Source organism: Ambystoma mexicanum, chromosome 13, assembly GCF_040938575.1.
Source record: "Ambystoma mexicanum isolate Mex_15411 chromosome 13, UKY_AmexF1_1, whole genome shotgun sequence".
Lineage (NCBI taxonomy): Eukaryota > Metazoa > Chordata > Amphibia > Caudata > Ambystomatidae > Ambystoma > Ambystoma mexicanum.
Genome location: NC_090938.1, coordinates 811,351,463 through 811,374,748, shown reverse-complemented (window position 1 = coordinate 811,374,748; position 23,286 = coordinate 811,351,463). Strand labels below are relative to the sequence as shown.

At 49.8% G+C, this 23,286-nt stretch overlaps 2 protein-coding genes across 3 annotated transcripts in view; both read right to left on the bottom strand.

The window, feature by feature from the left end:
* The window catches only part of LOC138522045 (major histocompatibility complex class I-related gene protein-like), a 1,849,186-nt gene that overhangs the window by 510,431 nt on the left and 1,315,469 nt on the right, over positions 1-23,286 (bottom strand). The window lies entirely within an intron of this gene.
* The window catches only part of LOC138522044 (ABC-type oligopeptide transporter ABCB9-like), a 234,954-nt gene continuing 220,126 nt past the window's right edge, over positions 8,459-23,286 (bottom strand). The window contains exons 10-11 of the mRNA XM_069635269.1: positions 22,388-22,524; positions 8,459-8,824 (exon numbers count right to left, since the gene is read on the bottom strand). Coding sequence (XP_069491370.1) covers positions 8,612-8,824; positions 22,388-22,524 — 350 coding nt within the window. The 3' untranslated portion in view covers positions 8,459-8,611. The remainder of the gene's footprint in view (positions 8,825-22,387; positions 22,525-23,286) is intronic.

Below are 23,286 nucleotides of genomic sequence, written 5' to 3'. Positions count from 1 at the left end.
GGACTGCTTAAAAAGCAGTAGGAACGGTCACCCAAATCTATAGGTGGCAGGACTGCTCAAAAGGCAGTAGCATCTGTCACCCAAATCTATAGGCGGTAGGACTGCTCAAAAGGCAGTAGCATCTGTCACCCAAATCTATAGGTGGTAGGACTGCTTAAAAAGCAGTAGGAACGGTCACCCAAATCTATAGGTGGTAGGACTGCTCAAAAGGCAGTAGCATCTGTCCCCCAAATCTATAGGTGGTAGGACTGCTCAAAAGGCAGTAGCATCTGTCACCCAAATCTATAGGCGGTAGGACTGCTTAAAAGGCAGTAGCACCGGTCACCCAAATCTGTAGGCGGTAGGACTGCTCAAAAGGCAGTAGCATCTGTCACCCAAATCTATAGGAGGTAGGACTGCTTAAAAAGCAGTAGGAACGGTCACCCAAATCTGTAGGTGGTAGGACTGCTTAAAAAGCAGTAGGAGCGGTCACCCAAATCTATAGGCGGTAGGACTGCTTAAAAGGCAGTAGCACCGGTCACCCAAATCTGTAGGCGGTAGGACTGCTCAAAAGGCAGTAGCACCGGTCACCCAAATCTGTAGGCGGTAGGACTGCTCAAAAGGCAGTAGCATCTGTCACCCAAATCTATAGGAGGTAGGACTGCTTAAAAAGCAGTAGGAACGGTCACCCAAATTTATAGGTGGTAGGACTGCTCAAAAGGCAGTAGCATCTGTCACCCAAATCTATAGGTGGTAGGACTGCTTAAAAAGCAGTAGGAACGGTCACCCAAATCTATAGGTGGTAGGACTGCTCAAAAGGCAGTAGCATCTGTCACCCAAATCTATAGGCGGTAGGACTGCTCAAAAGGCAGTAGCATCTGTCACCCAAATCTATAGGTGGTAGGACTGCTTAAAAAGCAGTAGGAACGGTCACCCAAATCTGTAGGTGGTAGGACTGCTTAAAAAGCAGTAGGAGCGGTCACCCAAATCTATGGGCGGTAGGACTGCTCAAAAGGCAGTAGCATCTGTCACCCAAATCTATAGGAGGTAGGACTGCTTAAAAAGCAGTAGGAACGGTCACCCAAATCTGTAGGCGGTAGGACTGCTCAAAAGGCAGTAGCATCTGTCACCCAAATCTATAGGCGGTAGGACTGCTTAAAAAGCAGTAGGAACGATCACCCAAATCTATAGGCAGTAGGACTGCTCAAAAGGCAGTAGCATCTGTCACCCAAATCTGTAGGCGGTAGGGCTGCTTAAAAAGCAGTAGGAACGGTCACCCAAATCTATAGGCGGTAGGACTGCTCAAAAGGCAGTAGCATCTGTCACCCAAATCTATAGGCGGTAGGACTGCTTAAAAAGCAGTAGGAACGATCACCCAAATCTATAGGCAGTAGGACTGCTCAAAAGGCAGTAGCATCTGTCACCCAAATCTATAGGCGGTAGGGCTGCTTAAAAAGCAGTAGGAACGGTCACCCAAATCTATAGGCGGTAGGACTGCTCAAAAGGCAGTAGCATCTGTCACCCAAATCTATAGGCGGTAGGACTGCTTAAAAAGCAGTAGGAATGATCACCCAAATCTATAGGTGGCAGGACTGCTCAAAAGGCAGTAGCATCTGTCACCCAAATCTATAGGTGGTAGGACTGCTCAAAAGGCAGTAGCATCTGTCACCCAAATCTATAGGCGGTAGGACTGCTCAAAAGGCAGTAGCATCTGTCACCCAAATCTATAGGTGGTAGGACTGCTTAAAAAGCAGTAGGAACGGTCACCCAAATCTATAGGTGGTAGGACTGCTCAAAAGGCAGTAGCATCTGTCACCCAAATCTATAGGCGGTAGGACTGCTCAAAAGGCAGTAGCATCTGTCACCCAAATCTATAGGTGGTAGGACTGCTTAAAAAGCAGTAGGAACGGTCACCCAAATCTATAGGTGGTAGGACTGCTCAAAAGGCAGTAGCATCTGTCACCCAAATCTATAGGTGGTAGGACTGCTCAAAAGGCAGTAGCATCTGTCACCCAAATCTATAGGCGGTAGGACTGCTTAAAAGGCAGTAGCACCGGTCACCCAAATCTGTAGGCGGTAGGACTGCTCAAAAGGCAGTAGCATCTGTCACCCAAATCTATAGGAGGTAGGACTGCTTAAAAAGCAGTAGGAACGGTCACCCAAATCTGTAGGTGGTAGGACTGCTTAAAAAGCAGTAGGAGCGGTCACCCAAATCTATATGCGGTAGGACTGCTTAAAAGGCAGTAGCACCGGTCACCCAAATCTGTAGGCGGTAGGACTGCTCAAAAGGCAGTAGCACCGGTCACCCAAATCTGTAGGCGGTAGGACTGCTCAAAAGGCAGTAGCATCTGTCACCCAAATCTATAGGAGGTAGGACTGCTTAAAAAGCAGTAGGAACGGTCACCCAAATTTATAGGTGGTAGGACTGCTCAAAAGGCAGTAGCATCTGTCACCCAAATCTATAGGTGGTAGGACTGCTTAAAAAGCAGTAGGAACGGTCACCCAAATCTATAGGTGGTAGGACTGCTCAAAAGGCAGTAGCATCTGTCACCCAAATCTATAGGTGGTAGGACTGCTCAAAAGGCAGTAGCATCTGTCACCCAAATCTATAGGCGGTAGGACTGCTCAAAAGGCAGTAGCATCTGTCACCCAAATCTATAGGTGGTAGGACTGCTTAAAAAGCAGTAGGAACGGTCACCCAAATCTGTAGGCGGTAGGACTGCTCAAAAGGCAGTAGCACCGGTCACCCAAATCTATAGGTGGTAGGACTGCTCAAAAGGTAGTAGCATCTGTCACCCAAATCTATAGGCGGTAGGGCTGCTTAAAAAGCAGTAGCATCTGTCACCCAAATCTATAGGCGGTAGGACTGCTCAAAAGGCAGTAGCACCGGTCACCCAAATCTATAGGTGGTAGGACTGCTCAAAAGGTAGTAGCATCTGTCACCCATATCTATAGGCGGTAGGACTGCTTAAAATGCAGTAGGAACGGTCACCCAAATCTATAGGTGGTAGGACTGCTCAAAAGGCAGTAGCATCTGTCACCCAAATCTATAGGCGGTAGGGCTGTTTAAAAAGCAGTAGGAACGGTCACCCAAATCTATAGGTGGTAGGACTGCTCAAAAGGCAGTAGCATCTGTCACCCAAATCTGTAGGACTGCTTAAAAAGCAGTACCCTACTGCCTAAATCAGTAGGATTGGCAAGTATGTAAATGGTTTTGCTGTCACCTGCTCCTAAGGAAGGCCTCGCCTGAATGCAGATTCAAATGGACAGTACTGGCACACTGCATTGTGACCAGCCTAGCGGGGTGAGAGGGCCCATTAACCACTGTCCCTGTGTTGCAGGTGTTCTGTTCGTACCACCTCACTTGTATTTCACACGGGTAATACTAGACTAACCATATGAATTATTTTCTGATAGGTTATTCCAAGATGGACAGTCTGCTACACTCTTATTGTACTCTTTCAAAATACCACTGTGAGAGTGGGAAAGGCGACAAATAGCACCAATGAAGATTCTTGTATGATTTGCATTAAACCACTGAGCATTTCAGGACTATAATAGTGATCAGAAATCTCTACATTTGATAAACAAGTCTGTGCTAAACGGATTGTATGTGTGAATCTCAAAATTCATAACCAATGCATGGCTTGGTGCTCACATCACGGTTCACAACACTCACCCTAACATTAAAATGTTTGTAACCATGAACCATACATGCTCATTTGGACAGCTTAAGTTTTGGGATGAGAGTATAACATGGCTGCAACATCAGCCACTCAAATGGGGTACAAGGGATCTTTGGCTTCTTGTTTCTGAAGAATTTTAGATGAGGAAGGGCTGGGTCTCAGTGCGGGCATGACAAACCCCAATACAGAAACATCTTCAGGGAATTATAGCTACAGACAGGACAGGATACCGCACAAGAGGGACCCAATAAACAATGCACAGAAAGGCTACACAGAAAGGATTGGACTCTTACAAACTTTAGCCTGACCAGTAATAAGCTGATGAAGCGTTTTAAACAAAACTGGCTTCTAATGCATGGCAAAGGGTCCACAGTTCCTCAGCCACTACCTCCTCACTATTACACAGGCCTCGGGGGTTATTTCTGCAAAAACGAGCAGGCCCATGCTTTATCTAACAGAGCTGACATTAGCATCTCTCATTAGTGCTGGCCTGCAGCTGGTGAAAGCCATGGTGTGGCCGTGTGGAAAGGGGGTTTGGCCTAGTGGATGTAAAATGTGAGGCAAATTATTTGATTGCTTTATGAGTTAAGTGTGGGCACAGTATGGCATGCTCGTCAGACACCCATACACAAAACATTCCAGTGTGCTCTTGCATGGACATTGGGCACATCAGACAAAAACAGGCATATATGCTGTTACATAGAGGAGCACCACATAGACACCATTAAGCAACAGGGAGGCGACTTGTGCAGCGCACAAGTCATTGCTACGCACATATCACTGCATTGATTTGCCATGGACTACTGGCTGCATGGTGACACACAATGAACTCTACTTTCCTAATCAAGGTGCTAAGTGACACTGAGCTGCCACCTGGTGTGTGTGCTAGGCAGTGGCTGGCTTGTTTAGAACATTCATAGACTTTTGATGCTGAGCGGATGCATTTAGTCTGTGTCCCAAAGCAGCCACTAGAAAACTTAAGCAAGAAAATGACAGTTAACCTTCCCAGGGATGCTACATGTGTAACTAAAAAGTAATATGCAAAAAAAATGAGACATGAAAATAAAGAAAATAGTTTAAATCTTTTCTGTGTGGCATTTTAATTCTGTTATGATATGGTTACTTGTATAGCGCACGGTCGCCCGAAGGCATCATTGTCTTTGAAGAATGCATGGGTTTGGTCAGCTTACTAATACTTGTGCTGGCCTGATGAATTCAAATGCCCCATGTTCAGTTCTTAACACTGAAATGTTAAGCACATACTGTGTAAAAACAATGGCTTGTTAAGTGAGCCATCACTTATAAATTGCCCCACTTGAAAGGCTGTCAACACAAAGAATGAGGGGCACAGGGTGTGTGACTCCAGAGCATCTCACACGATACTTTTGGAATATGCATTCCTTTCTTTGCAGTGATCCATGAGTCAGCATAGAATAGCCAGCATCGCAGTCATCGACAAGTCGGCAGAGAACAGCCAGCATCGCAGTCATCCACAAGTCGGCAGAGAGCAGCCAGCGTCGCAGTCATCCACAAGTCGGCAGAGAACAGCCAGCATCGCAGTCATCGACAAGTCGGCAGAGAACAGCCAGAATCGCAGTCATCCACAAGTCCGCAGAGAACAGCCAGCGTCGCAGTCATCCACAAGTGGCAGAGAGCAGCCAGCGTCGCAGTCATCCACAAGTGGCAGAGAGCAGCCAGTATCGCAGTCATCCACAAGTGGCAGAGAGCAGCCAGCGTCGCAGTCATCCACAAGTCGGCAGAGAGCAGCCAGCATCGCAGTGATCCACAAGTCGGCAGAGAGCAGCCAGCATCGCAGTGATCCACAAGTCGGCAGAGAACAGCCAGCATCGCAGTGATCCACAAGTCGGCAGAGAACAGCCAGCATCGCAGTCATCCACAAGTCGGCAGAGAGCAGCCAGCGTCGCAGTCATCCACAAGTGGCAGAGAGCAGCCAGTATCGCAGTCATCCACAAGTGGCAGAGAGCAGCCAGCGTCGCAGTCATCCACAAGTCGGCAGAGAGCAGCCAGCGTCGCAGTCATCCACAAGTGGCACAGAGCAGCCGGCGTCGCAGTCATCCACAAGTGGCAGAGAGCAGCCAGCGTCGCAGTCATCCACAAGTCGGCAGAGAGCAGCCAGCGTCGCAGTCATCCACAAGTGGCAGAGAGCAGCCAGTATCGCAGTCATCCACAAGTGACAGGGAGCAGCCAGCGTCGCAGTCATCCACAAGTCGGCAGAGAGCAGCCAGCGTCGCAGTCATCCACAAGTGGAAGAGAGCAGCCAGTATCGCAGTCATCCACAAGTGGCAGAGAGCAGCCAGCGTCGCAGTCATAAACAAGTCGGCAGAGAGCAGCCAGCGTCGCAGTCATCCACAAGTGGCAGAGAGCAGCCAGTATCGCAGTCATCCACAAGTGGCAGAGAGTAGCCAGCATCGCAGTCATCGACAAGTCGGCAGAGAACAGCCAGCATCGCAGTCATCCACAAGTCGGCAGAGAGCAGCCAGCGTCGCAGTCATCCACAAGTCGGCAGAGAACAGCCAGCATCGCAGTCATCGACAAGTCGGCAGAGAACAGCCAGAATCGCAGTCATCCACAAGTCCGCAGAGAACAGCCAGCGTCGCAGTCATCCACAAGTGGCAGAGAGCAGCCAGCGTCGCAGTCATCCACAAGTGGCAGAGAGCAGCCAGTATCGCAGTCATCCACAAGTGGCAGAGAGCAGCCAGCGTCGCAGTCATCCACAAGTCGGCAGAGAGCAGCCAGCATCGCAGTGATCCACAAGTCGGCAGAGAGCAGCCAGCATCGCAGTGATCCACAAGTCGGCAGAGAACAGCCAGCATCGCAGTGATCCACAAGTCGGCAGAGAACAGCCAGCATCGCAGTCATCCACAAGTCGGCAGAGAGCAGCCAGCGTCGCAGTCATCCACAAGTGGCAGAGAGCAGCCAGTATCGCAGTCATCCACAAGTGGCAGAGAGCAGCCAGCGTCGCAGTCATCCACAAGTCGGCAGAGAGCAGCCAGCGTCGCAGTCATCCACAAGTGGCACAGAGCAGCCGGCGTCGCAGTCATCCACAAGTGGCAGAGAGCAGCCAGCGTCGCAGTCATCCACAAGTCGGCAGAGAGCAGCCAGCGTCGCAGTCATCCACAAGTGGCAGAGAGCAGCCAGTATCGCAGTCATCCACAAGTGACAGGGAGCAGCCAGCGTCGCAGTCATCCACAAGTCGGCAGAGAGCAGCCAGCGTCGCAGTCATCCACAAGTGGAAGAGAGCAGCCAGTATCGCAGTCATCCACAAGTGGCAGAGAGCAGCCAGCGTCGCAGTCATAAACAAGTCGGCAGAGAGCAGCCAGCGTCGCAGTCATCCACAAGTGGCAGAGAGCAGCCAGTATCGCAGTCATCCACAAGTGGCAGAGAGCAGCCAGCGTCGCAGTCATCCACAAGTCGGCAGAGAGCAGCCAGCGTCGCAGTCATCCACAAGTGGCAGAGAGCAGCCAGCATCGCAGTCATCCACAAGTGGCAGAGAGCACCCAGCATCGCAGTCATCCACAAGTCGGCAGAGAGCAGCCAGTATCGCAGTCATCCACAAGTGGCAGAGAGCAGCCAGCATCGCAGTCATCCACAAGTCGGCAGAGAACAGCCATTTACCTGTGCATATCGGGCCGTCGCCCCCTCTACCCGGACCAAGAAACAGGGCTGCCAGCACTCAAAGTGTGGCAGATGGGGGCCAGGACGGCACAGTCAGTCAAGAATTTCAATGTTACCACACATAGAACGACATAAATAAAATGTTACGACAAGATTCACTGTGAAGTAAAGCTAAGAATCCCTCTGTGTACTCTGGAGCAACAGACACATCCCTGGCATTGACTGCTCCCTACCAGAGAGGCGGGACAAGCCTCTGGTTCCATTCTACCTGCATACAAACAAGGACTTTTCTTCGATTTCTTTGCAAACAAATTATCAAAAATATCAATGAATTATATATATTCTAAAATATAAAAGAACAGGACCTCATCTGAACTGCAGAGAGGATGGGGCCGAGCTAAACGAACGGAACAACCCCTCAAGGGGAATGCGGCAGCGGAGTGATATATTAAGGGACTCTTCGACATGTCCAAGGGGTCTGGCGGGGGGTCTTCTAATTCAAGCTTCACTGTGAAAGAAATTTACAGGAGGGAAGAAGGTGGCGTTGCAGCAGGAGTTGCACTTTATACATGCTTTCAAAATGGCGGTGTGGCAGGGCTTTCCAAAGTCAAGGAGCCATTGCTGGGGGGTGTAAGGGCCCCATCTGTACTCTTGAAACGCACAGGTGGGGAGTGACATCATTCAGGTGGGGACTGACATCAGGGTCGAAAGAGCAAATGGGGTACCAGCTGGAAATCTCACAAACTGTAATCTATTCACTAAATCTTGAAGAAACAATCCTACCATTCCCAGCATGCACTTGGTGTGTGACATGGACATCTAGAGGCAGCTCATGGTAGTGGGAAGAATAAACATGAATACCACAGCCATGGGTAATAATGATGGTAATTAGTAACACCTGTTACCAAGTGCTCTGAAACTGGACTTTCAGGTATGCAGCGCTATATAAAATACCAAATAGCATTGTTATTATTACTACAACAGTACATGCTGGATTTCTGCTGCTTGGAATTGCTGTGAAAATAGTTATTATTTTAATTGTCCTCAATTTTTGATCTTGGAAGGTTGAAGAGCAGAGCCGGCACCGCTAGGTTTTAAACCTGTGTCATGTCTCGGGTGTCTAGGCGAGTGCCTAACTCACGGGGCTGTCTTGCTGGCCGTTGCTCTGTGGGAGAGAGTGCACTGAAATGCTGTGAGAGCAAAAACACTGAAGGGTTTCGAGACTCTCACCATTTAGTCTTTAGGTGCACCCTATTAGCTGCTGTGCACTCACACAAGAGTCAATTCATGTGTATATTTGGGGGGTCACATCAGTCCTGACCATTTTTCCCATTCTCTGAGAAGCACTTCTGGACAAGCCGGTGGTAGAGCCCCTCTTTCTTCAGCAGCTCCCGGTGAACCCCTTCCTCCACCACCTGACCCTTGTCCAGTACGATGATCCAATCTGCCTTCTCCACCGTCTTGAGTCGGTGAGCGATAACCAGCACGGTCAGACCTGGGATCCTGGACAGTGCCTCATGCACCTGAAAGAGAAGATGGATGGGCTTTTGTCAACAGACTACAGATATCAAATGTCAATAACATTGACAAGAAACAGGATTCTCATGCACAAGTCCCTTTCTCTGATTTCCACCCGTCTCAGAACTTGATATTGTACACGTTGTAATCTGAGCTAATCCTACCTCGGATCCTCGGCCATCTCCATTCATCAAACCTATTTCTTCCTTTGTTGTTGCCCTATTTGGTTACCTTATTTAATGTTCCCCTCAGGTACATTTCTATCATGCTTTAAACATACAATTGCCTACATTTACCTAAACAAATCTAATTTTGCCACATCTAACCCTCCTATCGCCCAATATCTGTGTTGCCTTTTCTTTCAAGATTCTTAGAAAGGCTTGCTCATTCCCATTTAATTTCATATCTTAACCTACATAATCTTCTCTCTTCTTTTCAATCAGGCTTTCGCCCCGGTCACTCAACAGAACTTTCCTCCTGGCAGTATCTAAGTATTAGGATTTTATTAATGTGACAAGTTCATATTACAACTTTACACACATAAAAATGCATTTCTTAACAGATATGTAAAACAATACATCATTAAAAACACAATGTGCGATGACTGATAGTATAAATCATAAATCCTTATAATATATATACATTATAGACAATATTAGTTATGTCTCCTAAGACACAATTAAAATAGAACGATATCCCTAAAACATGTTTTTCTTACATTTTGTTAATTCAAGTTTATGGTGCACAGTATTTTGGATCGTTGCTGTAACGAGTTCTTAATATTATTTTACTAATTCATCAACAATACATCTATCTGTTTCCAGATGCAATGTAAGTCAATAGGCTGCGCTTTATTCTCAGTGTTCAAGCAGTATATCCCAAAAACTATCATCCTTAATGCTATCGTAGTGGATAACGAGATCTTCTAGAACAGAGATATATAACGCCCCCTTTTCCCGACACTCTGTCAATACATGTCTTACTGTTTCATCCACGGCCGGGAATCTACACAATAGAAAGAATCGTTCTGACTTCGGGACCTATAACAGTCAGCACTGGAAACCTATTTGTACGCAGAAGCAGAATACATCTGTGCAATACGGGCACAGTGCACAATGTTAAGTATCTATGGTGTGACATAAATGTATGGTTTACCTCTGCTATAGCATTATAAGACTACAGATTAGACATATAATCGTAGTTCGCAGACCAATCCTATTTTTCCAGTTTACTGGTGAATGCTTTCTCCAGGACGTCATATTCACAGTCCCAAGTGAGACACCAATTAACCAGATCAAATGTGGATTTCACCAAACCCGTGTACTTGTCTTCGTGTCCCACATCACTGGACTTCCCTAAAAGTTCTATTAATCTAATTAAATTCTATATGCACGTCATCATAACGCATCTTGTACTACTAGACTTATCTGACGCATTTGATAACCTTGATCATCCGACACTTATCTCTTCTTTATCTTCACTCTGTATCCCTGCTACGTTTCTATCACGGTTTACATCTTACCTTCAAAATCGATCTCTCGCAGTATCCTGGGAGGGCTCTATGCCACCAATTAATTCGATTCCATTTGACGTTCCTAAGGGTTATGTATTGAGTCCCATCTTATTTTCACTTTACGCTACCCCTCCTTATTATCTACCATCGGTTTTCAAGCACATTTTTATGCAGACGACACTCAACTCTTTCTATCCTTTTCTGACTTCTCGGATACCTTACAGTAACAACTTACCAAATCTTTAACTGCCATAGAATCATGGACGACATCCTTCTATTTACAATTAAATCCCCCAAAAAATGAAATCCTATTTTTCCAGCATCACCCTTGGGTGTCATCCACCCACTCGATTCAATGCCACCTCTTCATCTAGTTCCTAACAACTCGGCTATAAATGTAGGCTTTATTTTGATTCTGCTCTTTCTTTTCAAGAACAAATCTTATTGGTCAGCCGTACTCGTAGACCCCAACTTTTGAATATTCGCAAGATATGACATTTAGTGACATTTTCATCTACCAAGTGTGGCGAGTCAGAAGGACAGAGACTCTTTGAGGACATTGCAAACTCTTATTTATTAGAAAGAAAAACTGAACGCCTAACTCTCCCTAATCAATGGGTGATCCCTACCTACATTACTAATTAAGGTGCTAGTGTGTCAGTCGTGAATGTCCAAGGAAAACAAGTCCACTGTCCAAAACTACCCTCACTGACCCTACCACTAAGAGAGGGATAGGGAGATTTCATCTCAGGAGATTTGGTCAAGGCCAAATCCATCAAATCTTTTCAGCCGAATTTGGCTGCAGATATATGGTGGGGGGTGGATAAGGGTGATAATTATGGGGGGGGGGGTCCAAGGAGAGTTGCGGCGGGAGACCACCCGGATATATTTGCAGCAAAATGGCTTAAAAGAAGAAAAGAATTAGATGGATTTGAATTCGACCAAATCTCCTCTATGAAATGAAGTGGTTGCTGAATGTTCCCTCTTTGTCTTGGATTCTCTTTAGTTCCCTCTTTTTTAATTAAAAGTTGGATATCTGACTTTTGGCTTTAATGTCAGGATTGTATCACTTTTTCTCTTAAACATTATAATGTTCTTGCAAAGGATGAGAATTAATCTTTCCCCCTTTCCCAGGGTATTCCTTGACATTGATTCTCTTTCTTAATGTCCAACGTCTCTTTGTACTTTTCTCTTTATCCATGTACTTTGTATCTATTTGGTTGACAAGTTAACTGTCTGTTACTTCTTTCACTGTAACCATCTAACTGCGCCTGACCAGGCTTCTGTTTTACTCCACAATCTTGGTATCTCTCGGGTTTTAAAAGTGCCTCTATTTCATATTTAGCACCGTGGCAAGTTATCACAATGTGATAATGATTCTCCTGCTCTTCATGTATATTATATCATTTTGTCTTGGGAGTTAACTCTTAGTGTGTTGTCTAATATAAGTGTAATCAGAAGCACTAACGTTAGATTCCAGGTATATAAGTGTGACGTGTATTAATGTGTAGAATGAAGTTTAATAGAAATAGATTGCAGTAACAAGATGCATAACAGAACATTACACTGTACATGCCATCACAGAAGCTACCTCGTTCTAAGTTCAATGTAAATATATGCATGGTATCGTGTAAAAGCAATGTAGCAATCAGTTGCCATAACCAGTATGATCTTATCATGATAATATGAATTAGGGCCTGCATGTATAGAATCTGATAATGGACTGTTTAATTTAGTATGGAAGATAACTTGGGCACACACAAATTATTACTGTAACAAAGAGAATGCTCAGCCAAGTAGAAATGATGACATGCTTTAAACGATTATAATCAGAATGTAACAAGCCACGTGTAAAAAAGCCTTTTATGTAAAAAACCGCCCCAGGAGGTCCTGTCTCCCCGTGCAATGCAGAACTGCACCACAAAGGTGTTTCAATTCTCCTCTACCCCTCATGGCGTCAAGACAGATTAGCAGAGATTTAATGATGTTTAGACAACTAGTCCTTTACCCTCACAATAAGACTTAGGACTATTGTGACATGTACCTTTTGTGACCCATTCTTTTAATGTATGATTTAGGCCTTACATTTAGAGCCCTCTTCATTGTACCAGATGGCCATTCCAGACCACACAGTGACCTCAAAGCTTTACCCCCTTAGCCAGTATATCTTGTATTATACTAACCCACAGTTAAGCTGCTTATCGATGGATCTAACACTGGGTCTAACAGATGCATTATGACCTATGGCCAATGATGGTTAATCTGCATTTGAGAAAAAATCTTTCATTTGGTGTCAGATTCACAGGTCTCGGAGTGTGCCAGACAAGATAGATTACAGTATTGGATGAAGGGGAATGTGTGGCCACAAGGGCAAATGCCAAGTGTTTATTGAATATGTAACACTACAACAGTTGCCGACACCGCATGCCAACCCGATGAGCTCAGCTGACCGACTGACCTGAGAAGCATCATCACAGCACCACGTGTTCCTGAGCCAACCACAGCACTCTGACCCTATGGAACCTATAGGTGCTCACCCCTAGTGACCAATCCCAACTGTTCATGTGCCCCTTAGGCCTCCCCTCTCTTCGATGACGCAAAAGCTGTACAAAAATGATTTGTAACATGTTTTCTGCAGAGCGCTCTCGGCGTGAGCAGAGTAGATTCTGCTTGCCCTATTTTAGATAAGACTTTTTGATATCATCAGCACTTGGTCTTGGTCTCATTCCCTCCAGGGATGTGTCCTTTTTTACTCTTATTGGGAAGATTAAGTGCATTTTTGGGGGCCCCTCACATTCATTTGCCTGGAATAGTAGAACCTTTCCTTCACAAGGTCACTGTCAGGAGGTTTCCCAGGATTCCTACTGTAGGGTCATGGATGTTGAGGTTCCCAGGATTCCTAGTGTAGAATCATGGATGTTGAGGTTCCCAGGATTCCTAATGGCTCGTCGTGGATGTTGAGGTTCCTAGATTCCTAGTGTAGCCTCATTGATGTTGAGGTTCCCAGGATTCCTAGTGTAGGCTCATGGATGTTGAGGTTCCCAGGATTCCTAGGGTAGGGTCATGGATGGTGAGGTTCCCAGGATTCCTAGGGTAGGCCTATGAATGTGGAGGTTCCTAGGATTCCTAGTGTAGGGTCATGGATGTGAAGGCTCTCAGGATTCCTAGTGTAGGCTCATGGATATGGAGGTTCCCAGGATTCCTAGTGTAGGGTCATGGATGTGAAGGTTCTCTTGTTTCCTACTGTGGGGTCCTGGATGTGGAAGTTCTGAGGATTCTGTAAGGAAGGCATGGTATCAAAAGTACGACAGACACAAGTGACCACAGTTCAAATGTGTTTATTGAACTTTAAACAAAGGGTTGAAAAACACCGATCTAATCCTAAATCTAAAGATGGGAGCAGGCGAATATCAAATAATAGTAACAGTCCCATTGGTGACCTGTCAAAATAAAAGTGCCTTTACAAAAAAAAATGTTTGACAATCCTTACCTCTAATTACAAATAGTGTGGGAAACAATGTTTTGTAAAAGAAAGAAGTGTCCAAGAAATGGAAAGTCAGGATATTCAAGCCGTTGGCCTTCCTTGCCCACATTTTCAACACAGGACAAGGCGATGCACTCGAGCTTAGCACAGTCTCCTGCTTCTCTACCATGAGGGTGCAGTTCAAACATTAGCATCAGGGCCTTCCGTGCCCAAGTCTCCTTGCCTTTCAAAGTCTCTTCTTTCAGAGGGCCTGATGCGACAAACAAACGATACGTTATTTTCCTCTCAGGATTTCACACGCACTCAATTTCTTAGGAGATTCATTATTCACCTCGGATCCCCTTTAACACAATGCTCGTAGGATTTTCATGTATCCAATTTCTCAGGTGATTCACCGTTCATCCCGGATCTGATCCCGGATCCCCCTCTGCCAGGCTCAGATCCGTTTCAACACAATGTTCAATTAGTCTCCCTCTGCCGGACTCGGACCAATTCAATTTACTTTAACACAAACTTGCTTTATCCAAAAGCTCTCAGTTGATCTCCCTCGTTTCGGCTTGTACCAACTTTACCTACGTTATCATCAACTTTCTTTACTCTATTAACATCGAAGACATTCGATTGTGCACAGGATTTCACTTGACGCGTTGCAGGACCACTTCGATTCACAATCCTTTGTCGCTCTTTTGCCTTTGCCAACTCTCAGTTGGATACCTTACAGAGACCTTCGAATGAGCATGCATGCTGTGCCGGACCACTCTGTCTAAGATATTGTATCTTGGTTTCAGGGTTCAATAACTCATCTGTTGCCCAATTTTACTTGCGTTGGTTATCACATGCGCTTCATACACTGTTTGCTTCAGCGTTCACCATACAATGTTGCTGCTTGCAACTTTAGCTTCAACACAGACCGGTCTGTTATCGGCCTCCCCAACTCGACGGCTTTGTTGATTTTACTGGCGCTGCTTTGTTGTAGGAGCCAAAGACAGTACCATGGCAGCAGGCGTTTCTCCCTGCCTTAATTACCTGCACGGGAAAACCTTGGGTACCTCTGACACACAATGCAGGATTCTTCAGCCTGGTTTCCTGGTCTTACGCTTTCTATTCTCGAGGTTTCATGAAAGTAACAGTTCCTCATAAAAAAGGTTAAGGGCACTTCCCTCCTTGCGATCCCCTTTTGTTTTGCCGTCTTTCGCCTCATATTAAAAAGCCATCTTGGAACTGGTGCTTCCTTGTGTGCTTTGCCTCACTCGGAATGTGCTCTTTTGCTCCGCCTTTTATCCGTCTGGGGAAATGTAATGGAAGTCAGGTGTGTGTGATGGTCAGTAATTGCCTGGCCCTGCCTGACTATCGTATTGGGACATGTCAGGTATACGGCTCGGGTGTTAGTCCGTTTTCTCTCATAACAAGCGGTCCGTGAGAAAGTGTTTGTGTTGTGAGGGGGGTGGGGTTTGAATTCCTAAGTATCCTACCTGGTAGGATTGGGTAAAGGGGTTACAGGGAAGAGGATACCGCGTTTCGCCATCCGGTATCCCACTCCCAATCCCCTCATCCAGAATCACAGAGAATGTGGGCCCTGGGTGGAGGATACCTGCGCACTAGGCAACATCCAGCATCACTGAGAGAAGGCAGGTCCTGGGGGGAGGATGCCTGGGGACTAGGCAGCACCCAGCATTACTGAGAGAATGTGGGTCTTGGTGGAGGATGCCTGGGGACTAGGCGGCATCCAGTATCACAGAGAATGCAGGTCCTCGGAGGGAGGATACTGGGGGACTAGGCGGCATCCAGCATCACTGAGAGAATGCAGGTCCTGGGTGGAGGATGCCTGGGGACTAGGCGGCATCCAGCATCACTGAGAGAATGCAGGTCCTGGGTGGAGGATGCCTGGGGACTAGGTGGCACCCAGCATCACTGAGAGAATGCAGGTCCTGGGTGGAGGATGCTTGGGGACTAGGCGGCATCCAGCGTCACAGAGAATGCAGGTCCAGGGTGGAGGATGCCTGGGGACTAGGCGGCATCAAGTATCACTGAGAGAATGCAGGTCCTGGGAGGAGGATGGCTGGGGACTAGGCGGCATCCAACATCACTGAGAGAATGTGGGCCCTGGGAGGAGGATGCCTGGGGACTAGGCGGCATCCAGCATCACTAAAAGAATGCAGGTCCTGGGTGGAGGATGCCTGGGGACTAGGCGGCAACCAGCATCACTGAGAGAATGTGGGTCCTGGGAGGAGGATGCCTGGGGACTAGGTGCATCCAGCATCACTGAGAGAATGCCGGTCCTGGGTGGAGGACGCCTGGGGACTAGGCAGCATCTAGCATTACTGAGAGAATGCAAGTCCAGGGTGGAGGATGCCTGGGGACTAGGCGGCATCAAGTATCACTGAGAGAATGCAGGTCCTGGGTGGAGGATGCCTGGGGACTAGGCAGCATCCAACATCACTGAGAGAATGTGGGCCCTGGGAGGAGGATGCCTGGGGACTAGGCGGCACCCAGCATCACTAAGAGAATGCAGGTCCTGGGTGGAGGATGCCTGGGGACTAGGCGGCATCCAGCATCACTGACAGAATGTGGGTCCTGGGAGGAGGATGCCTGGGGACTAGATGGCATCCAGCATCACAGAGAATGCAGGTCCTGGGTGGAGGATGCCTGGGGACTAGGCAGCATCTAGCATCACTGAGAGAATGCAGGTCCTGGGTGGAGGATGTCGGGGGACTAGGCGGCATCCAGAAACACAGAGAATGCAGGTCCTGGGTGGAGGATGCCTGGGGACTAGGCAGCATCTAGCATCACTGAGATAATGCAGGTCCTGGGTGGAGGATGCCTGGGGACTAGGCGGCATCCAGCATCACTAACAGAATGTGGGTCCTGGGAGGAGGATGCCTGGGGACTAGATGGCATCTAGCATCACTGAGAGAATGCAGGTCCTGGGTGGAGGATGCCTGGGGACTAGGCAGCATCTAGCATCACTGAGAGAATGCAGGTCCTGGGTGGAGGATGCCGGGGGACTAGGCGGCATCCAGAAACACTGAGATAATGTGGGACCTGGGTGAAGGATGCCTGGGGACTAGGCAGCATCCAGCATTACTGAGAGAATGTGGGTCCTGGGAGGAGGATGCCGGGGGACTAGGCGGCATCCAGCATCACTGAGAGAATGCAGGTCCTGGGTGGAGGATGTCTCAGGACTAGGCGGCATCACTAAGAGAATGCAGGTCCTGGGTGGAGGATGCCTGGGGACTAGGCGGCATCAAGTATCACTGAGAGAATGCAGGTCCTGGGTGGAGGATGCCTGGGGACTAGGCAGCATCCAACATCACTGAGAGAATGTGGGCCCTGGGAGGAGGATGCCTGGGGACTAGGCGGCACCCAGCATCACTAAGAGAATGCAGGTCCTGGGTGGAGGATGCCTGGGGACTAGGCGGCATCCAGCATCACTGACAGAATGTGGGTCCTGGGAGGAGGATGCCTGGGGACTAGATGGCATCCAGCATCACAGAGAATGCAGGTCCTGGGTGGAGGATGCCTGGGGACTAGGCAGCATCTAGCATCACTGAGAGAATGCAGGTCCTGGGTGGAGGATGTCGGGGGACTAGGCGGCATCCAGAAACACAGAGAATGCAGGTCCTGGGTGGAGGATGCCTGGGGACTAGGCAGCATCTAGCATCACTGAGATAATGCAGGTCCTGGGTGGAGGATGCCTGGGGACTAGGCGGCATCCAGCATCACTGACAGAATGTGGGTCCTGGGAGGAGGATGCCTGGGGACTAGATGGCATCTAGCATCACTGAGAGAATGCAGGTCCTGGGTGGAGGATGCCTGGGGACTAGGCAGCATCTAGCATCACTGAGAGAATGCAGGTCCTGGGTGGAGGATGCCGGGGGACTAGGCGGCATCCAGAAACACTGAGATAATGTGGGACCTGGGTGAAGGATGCCTGGGGACTAGGCAGCATCCAGCATTACTGAGAGAATGTGGGTCCTGGGAGGAGGATGCCGGGGGACTAGGCGGCATCCAGCATCACTGAGAGAATGCAGGTCCTGGGTGGAGGATGTCTCAGGACTAGGCGGCATCACTAAGAGAATGCAGGTCCTGGGTGGAGGATGCCTGGGGACTAGGCAGCATCCAGCATCACTGAGAGAATGCAGGTCCTGGGTGGAGGATGCCTGGGGACTAGGCGGCATCCAGCATCACTGAGAGAAGGCAGGTCCTGGGTGGAGGATGCCTGGGGACAAGGCGGCATCAAGTATCACTGAGAGAATGCAGGTCCTGGGTGGAGGATGCCTGGGGACTAGGCAGCATCTAGCATCACTGAGATAATGCAGGTCCTGGGTGGAGGATGCCTGGGGACTAGGCAGCATCCAACATCACTGAGAGAATGTGGGCCCTGGGAGGAGGATGCCTGGGGACTAGGCGGCATCCAGCATCACTAAGAGAATGCAGGTCCTGGGTGGAGGATGCCTGGGGACTAGGCAGCATCTAGCATCACTGAGAGAATGCAGGTCCTGAGTGGAGGATGCCTCAGGACTAGGCGGCATCCAGCATCACTGAGAGAATGCAGGTCCTGGGTGGAGGATGCCTGGGGACTAGGTGGCATCTAGCATCACTGAGAGAATGCAGGTCCTGGGTGGAGGATGCCTCAGGACTAGGCGGCATCCAGCATCACAGAGAATGCAGGTCCTGGGAGGAGGGATGCCCGGGGGACTAGGCGCATCTAGCATCACTGAGAGAATGCAGGTCCTGGGTGGAGGATGCCTGGGGACTAGGCAGCATCTAGCATCACTGAGAGAATGCAGGTCCTGGGTGGAGGATGCTGGGGGACTAGGCGGCATCCAGAAACACTGAGATAATGTGGGACCTGGGTGAAGGATGCCTGGGGACTAGGCAGCATCCAGCATTACTGAGAGAATGTGGGTCCTGGGAGGAGGATGCCGGGGGACTAGGCGGCATCCAGCATCACTGAGAGAATGCAGGTCCTGGGTGGAGGTTGTCTCAGGACTAGGCGGCATCACTAAGAGAATGCAGGTCCTGGGTGGAGGATGCCTGGGGACTAGGCGGCATCCAGCATCACTGGGAGAATGCAGGTCCTGGGTGGAGGATGTCTGGGGACTAGGCGGCATCTAGCATCACTGAGAGAATGCAGGTCCTGGGTGGAGGATGCCTCAGGACTAGGCGGCATCACTAAAAGAATGCAGGTCCTGGGTGGAGGATGCCTGGGGACTAGGCGGCATCCAGCATCACTGGGAGAATGCAGGTCCTGGGAGGAGGATGCCTGGGGACTAGGCGGCATCTAGCATCACTGAGAGAATGCAGGTCCTGGGTGGAGGATGCCTCAGGACTAGGTGGCATCACTAAGAGAATGCAGGTCCTGGGTGGAGGATGCCTGGGCACTAGGCGGCATCCAGCATCACAGAGAATGTGGGTCCTGGGGGGAGGATGCCGGGGTTCTAGGCAGCATCCAACATCACTGAGAGAATGCAGGTCCTGGGAGGAGGATGCCTGGGGACTAGGCGGCATCTAGCATCACTGATAGAATGCAGGTCCTGGGTGGAGGATGCCTGGGGACGAGGCGGCATCCAGCATCACTGAGATAATGTGGGACCTGGGTGAGGATGCCTGTGGACTAGGCAGCATCCAGCATCACTGAGAGAATGCAGGTCCAGGGTGCAGGATGCCTGGGGACTAGGCAGCATCCAGCATCACTGAGAGAATGCAGGTCCTGGGACGAGGATGCCAGGGGACTAGGCGGCATCCAGCATCACTGAGAGAATGCAGGTCCTGGGTGGAGAATGCCTCGGGACTAGGTGGCATCCAGCATCACTGAGAGAATCTGGGCCATGGGAGGAGGATGCCTGGACACTAGGCGGCATCCAGAATCACAGATAATGCAGGTCCTGGGAGGAGGATGCCAGGGGACTAGGCGGCATCTAGCATCAATGAGAAAATGTGGGCCCTGGGAGGAGGATGCCGGGGGACTAGGCAGCATCCAGCATCACTGAGAGAGTGCAGGTCCTGGGTGGAGGATGCCTGGGGACTAGGCGGCATCCAGCATCACAGAGAATGCAGGTCCTGGGTGGAGGATGCCTGGGGACTAGGCGGCATCTAGCATCAATGAGAGAATGTGGGCCCTGGGAGGAGGATGCCTGGGGACTAGGCGGCATCTAGCATCAATGAGATAATGCAGGTCCTGGGTGGAGGATGCCTGGGGACTAGGCGGCATCCAGAATCACTGAGAGAATGCAGATGCTGGGTGGAGGATGCCTGGGGACTAGGCGGCATCCAACATCACTGAGAGAATGTAGGTCCTGGTGGAGGATGCCTGGGGACTAGGCGGCATCCAACATCACTGAGAGAATGCAGGTCCTAGAAGGAGGATGCCTGGGGACTAGGCGGCATCTAGCATCACTGAGAGAATGCAGGTCCTGGGTGGAGGATCCCTGGGGACTAGGCGGCATCTAGCATCACTGAGAGAATGCAGGTCCTGGGTGGAGGATGCCTGGGGACTAGGCGGCATCTAGCTTCACTGAGAGAATGTGGGTCTTGGGTGGAGGATGCCTGGGACCAGGCGGCATCTAGCATCACTGAGAGAATGCAGGTACTGAGTGGATGATGCCTGGGGACTAGGCGGCATCTAGCACTACTGAGAGAATGCAGGCCCTGGGAGGAGGATGCCTGGGGACTAGGCGGCATCTAGCATCACTGAGAGAATGCAGGTCCTGGTGAAGGATGCCTGGGGACTAGGCGGCATCTAGCATCAATGAGAGAATGCAGGTCCTGGTGAAGGATGCCTGGGGACTAGGCGGCATCCAGCATCAATGAGAGAATGCAGGTCCTGGGTAGAGGATGCCTGGGGACTAGGCAGCATCTAGCATCAATGAGAGAATGCAGGTCCTGGGTGGAGGATGCCTGGGGACTAGGCGGCATCAAGTATCACTGAGAGAATGCAGGTCCTGGTGAAGGATGCCTTGGGACTAGGCGGCATCTAGCATCAATGAGAGAATGCAGGTCCTGGGTGGAGGATGCCTGGGGATTCAGCAGCATCAAGTATCACTGAGAGAATGCAGGTCCTGGGTGGAGGATGCCTGGGTACTAGGCCCGCATCTAGCATCACTGAGAGAATGCAGGTCCTGGGCGGAGGATGCCTGGGGACTAGGCGGGATCCAGCATCACTGAGAGAATGCAGGTCCTGGGTGGAGGATGCCTGGGGACTAGGCGGCATCCAGCATCACTGAGAGAATGCAGGTCCTGGGAGGAGGATGCCTGGGGACTAGGCGGCATCCAGCATCACTGAGAGAATGTGGGTGCTGGGAGGAGGATGCCTGGGGACTAGGCGGCATCCAGCATCACTGAGAGAATGCAGGTCCTGTGTGAAGGATGCCTGGGGACTAGGCGGCATCTAGCATCAATGAGAGAATGCAGGTCCTGGGTGGAGGATGCCTGGGGACTAGGCGGCATCTAGCATCAATGAGAGAATGCAGGTCCTGGGAGGAGGATGCCTGGACACTAGGCGGCATCCAGCATCACTGAGAGAATGCAGGTCCTGGGAGGAGGATGCCTGGGGACTAGGCGGCATCTAGCATCACTCAGAGAATGCAGGTCCTGGGTGGAGGATGCCTGGGGACTAGGCGGCACCCAGCATCACTAAGAGAATGCAGGTCCTGGGTGGAGGATGCCTGGGGACTAGGCGGCATCTAGCATCACTGAGAGAATGCAGGTCCTGGGTGGAGGATGCCTGGGGACTAGGCGGCATCCAGCATCACTGAGAGACTGCAGGTCCTGGGTGGAGGATGCCTGGGGGCTAGGCGGCACCCAGCATCACTAAGAGAATGCAGGTCCTGGGTGAAGGATGCCTGGGGACTAGGCGGCATCTAGCATCAATGAGAGAATGCAGGTCCTGGGTGGAGGGTGCCTGGGGACTCAGCGGCATCCAGCATCACAGAGAATGTGGGTGCTGGGAGGAGGATGCCTGGGGACTAGGCGGCATCCAGCATCACTGAGAGAATGCAGGTGCTGGGTGAAGGATGCCTGGGGACTAGGCGGCATCTAGCATCAATGAGAGAATGCAGGTCCTGGGTGGAGGATGCCTGGGGACTAGGCGGTACCCAGCATCACTAAGAGAATGCAGGACCTGGGTGGAGGATGCCTGGGGACTAGGCGGCATATAGCATCACTGAGAGAATGCAGGTCCTGGGTGGAGGATGCCTGGGAACTCAGCGGCATCCAGCATCAATGAGAGAATGCAGGTCCTGGGTGGAGGATGCCTGGGGACTAGGTGGCGTCTAGCATCACTGAGAGAATGCAGGTCCTGGGTGGAGGATGCCTGGGGACTCAGCGGCATCCAGCATCACTCAGAGAATGCAGGTCCTGGGTGGAGGATGCCTGGGGGCTAGGTGGCATCCAGCATCACTGAGAGAATGCAGGTCCTGGGTGAAGGATGCCTGGGGACTAGGCGGCATCTAGCATTACTGAGAGAAAGTAGGTCTTGGGTGAAGGATACAGGGGGCATGGGGTGCAGGGCTGTTTTTAATCATCCCTCCACCTCCCATTAGCAACATCCAACAATCTGTGTCCATTTACCTTGACCTCAGTGTCCACGTCCAGGCTGCTGGATGCCTCGTCTAGTATTAGCACCTTTGGGTGTCGGACCAAAGCCCGAGCCAGAGCGATCCGCTGCTTCTGCCCAGCTGCCAGCAGACTGCCTTTCTCCCCTGCATCTGCAAACAGGAGACAAAAAAAGAGGGATTGGAACGTGAGCAGAGAATCATGTCTCCTGGACAGGAAGAGTACTATATGCAATGTAATCTTGAGGCGAGCTGTTGGTTTCAGAGCACGGGTGCTTATATGCTGTAATCCTGGAGTAGTGTCCTGTGCAGCATGGCTGTGTCTACGGAATAATTCTATAGGCTTTCCGGGTTTGCATTTGAATCCGATAAACCCTGGAATAACACCACCGGGAGAAAAAGTGCCTCCTCAGTTTAAACCCAAAAAACACTGTCTCCTGCCCTCTCCATGTGGTGCATTAGTGTGAGCATGGATGAGAGGAAGCTTGGGGGGTGAAGAGGTGGCGTGGCATAAAATGAGAGAAGGGCTATACCATCCTACCCCCCCCTTGTTTACCTGCATGTTTTCTCCCACTGCTTCCTGTCCTTTCCCCTGACCTTATTAAAACACATCACATTCTATGTTATATTGTTCCCTCTGTAAAAAGAATATGTGGCAGCCAGTGGCTATTTTGAGAAATTTTAGACGATTTGAGCAATTTTTGTGGCAGCCGATTCACGTCTCAAAATTAGCCAACATGCCTCAAAATAGACACTGACAAATATTTGCATTTACAAAAAATGGTTTAACGTTGATTTCTCAGTGTCTCTCCCCAGACCCTCTTTTCCTCCTACCTTGAATCTAGGGTTTACATAAGATGCAGACACACCAACAAATGTATGTTGCATCATTTCATTTTCTGTAAAAGAAATGAT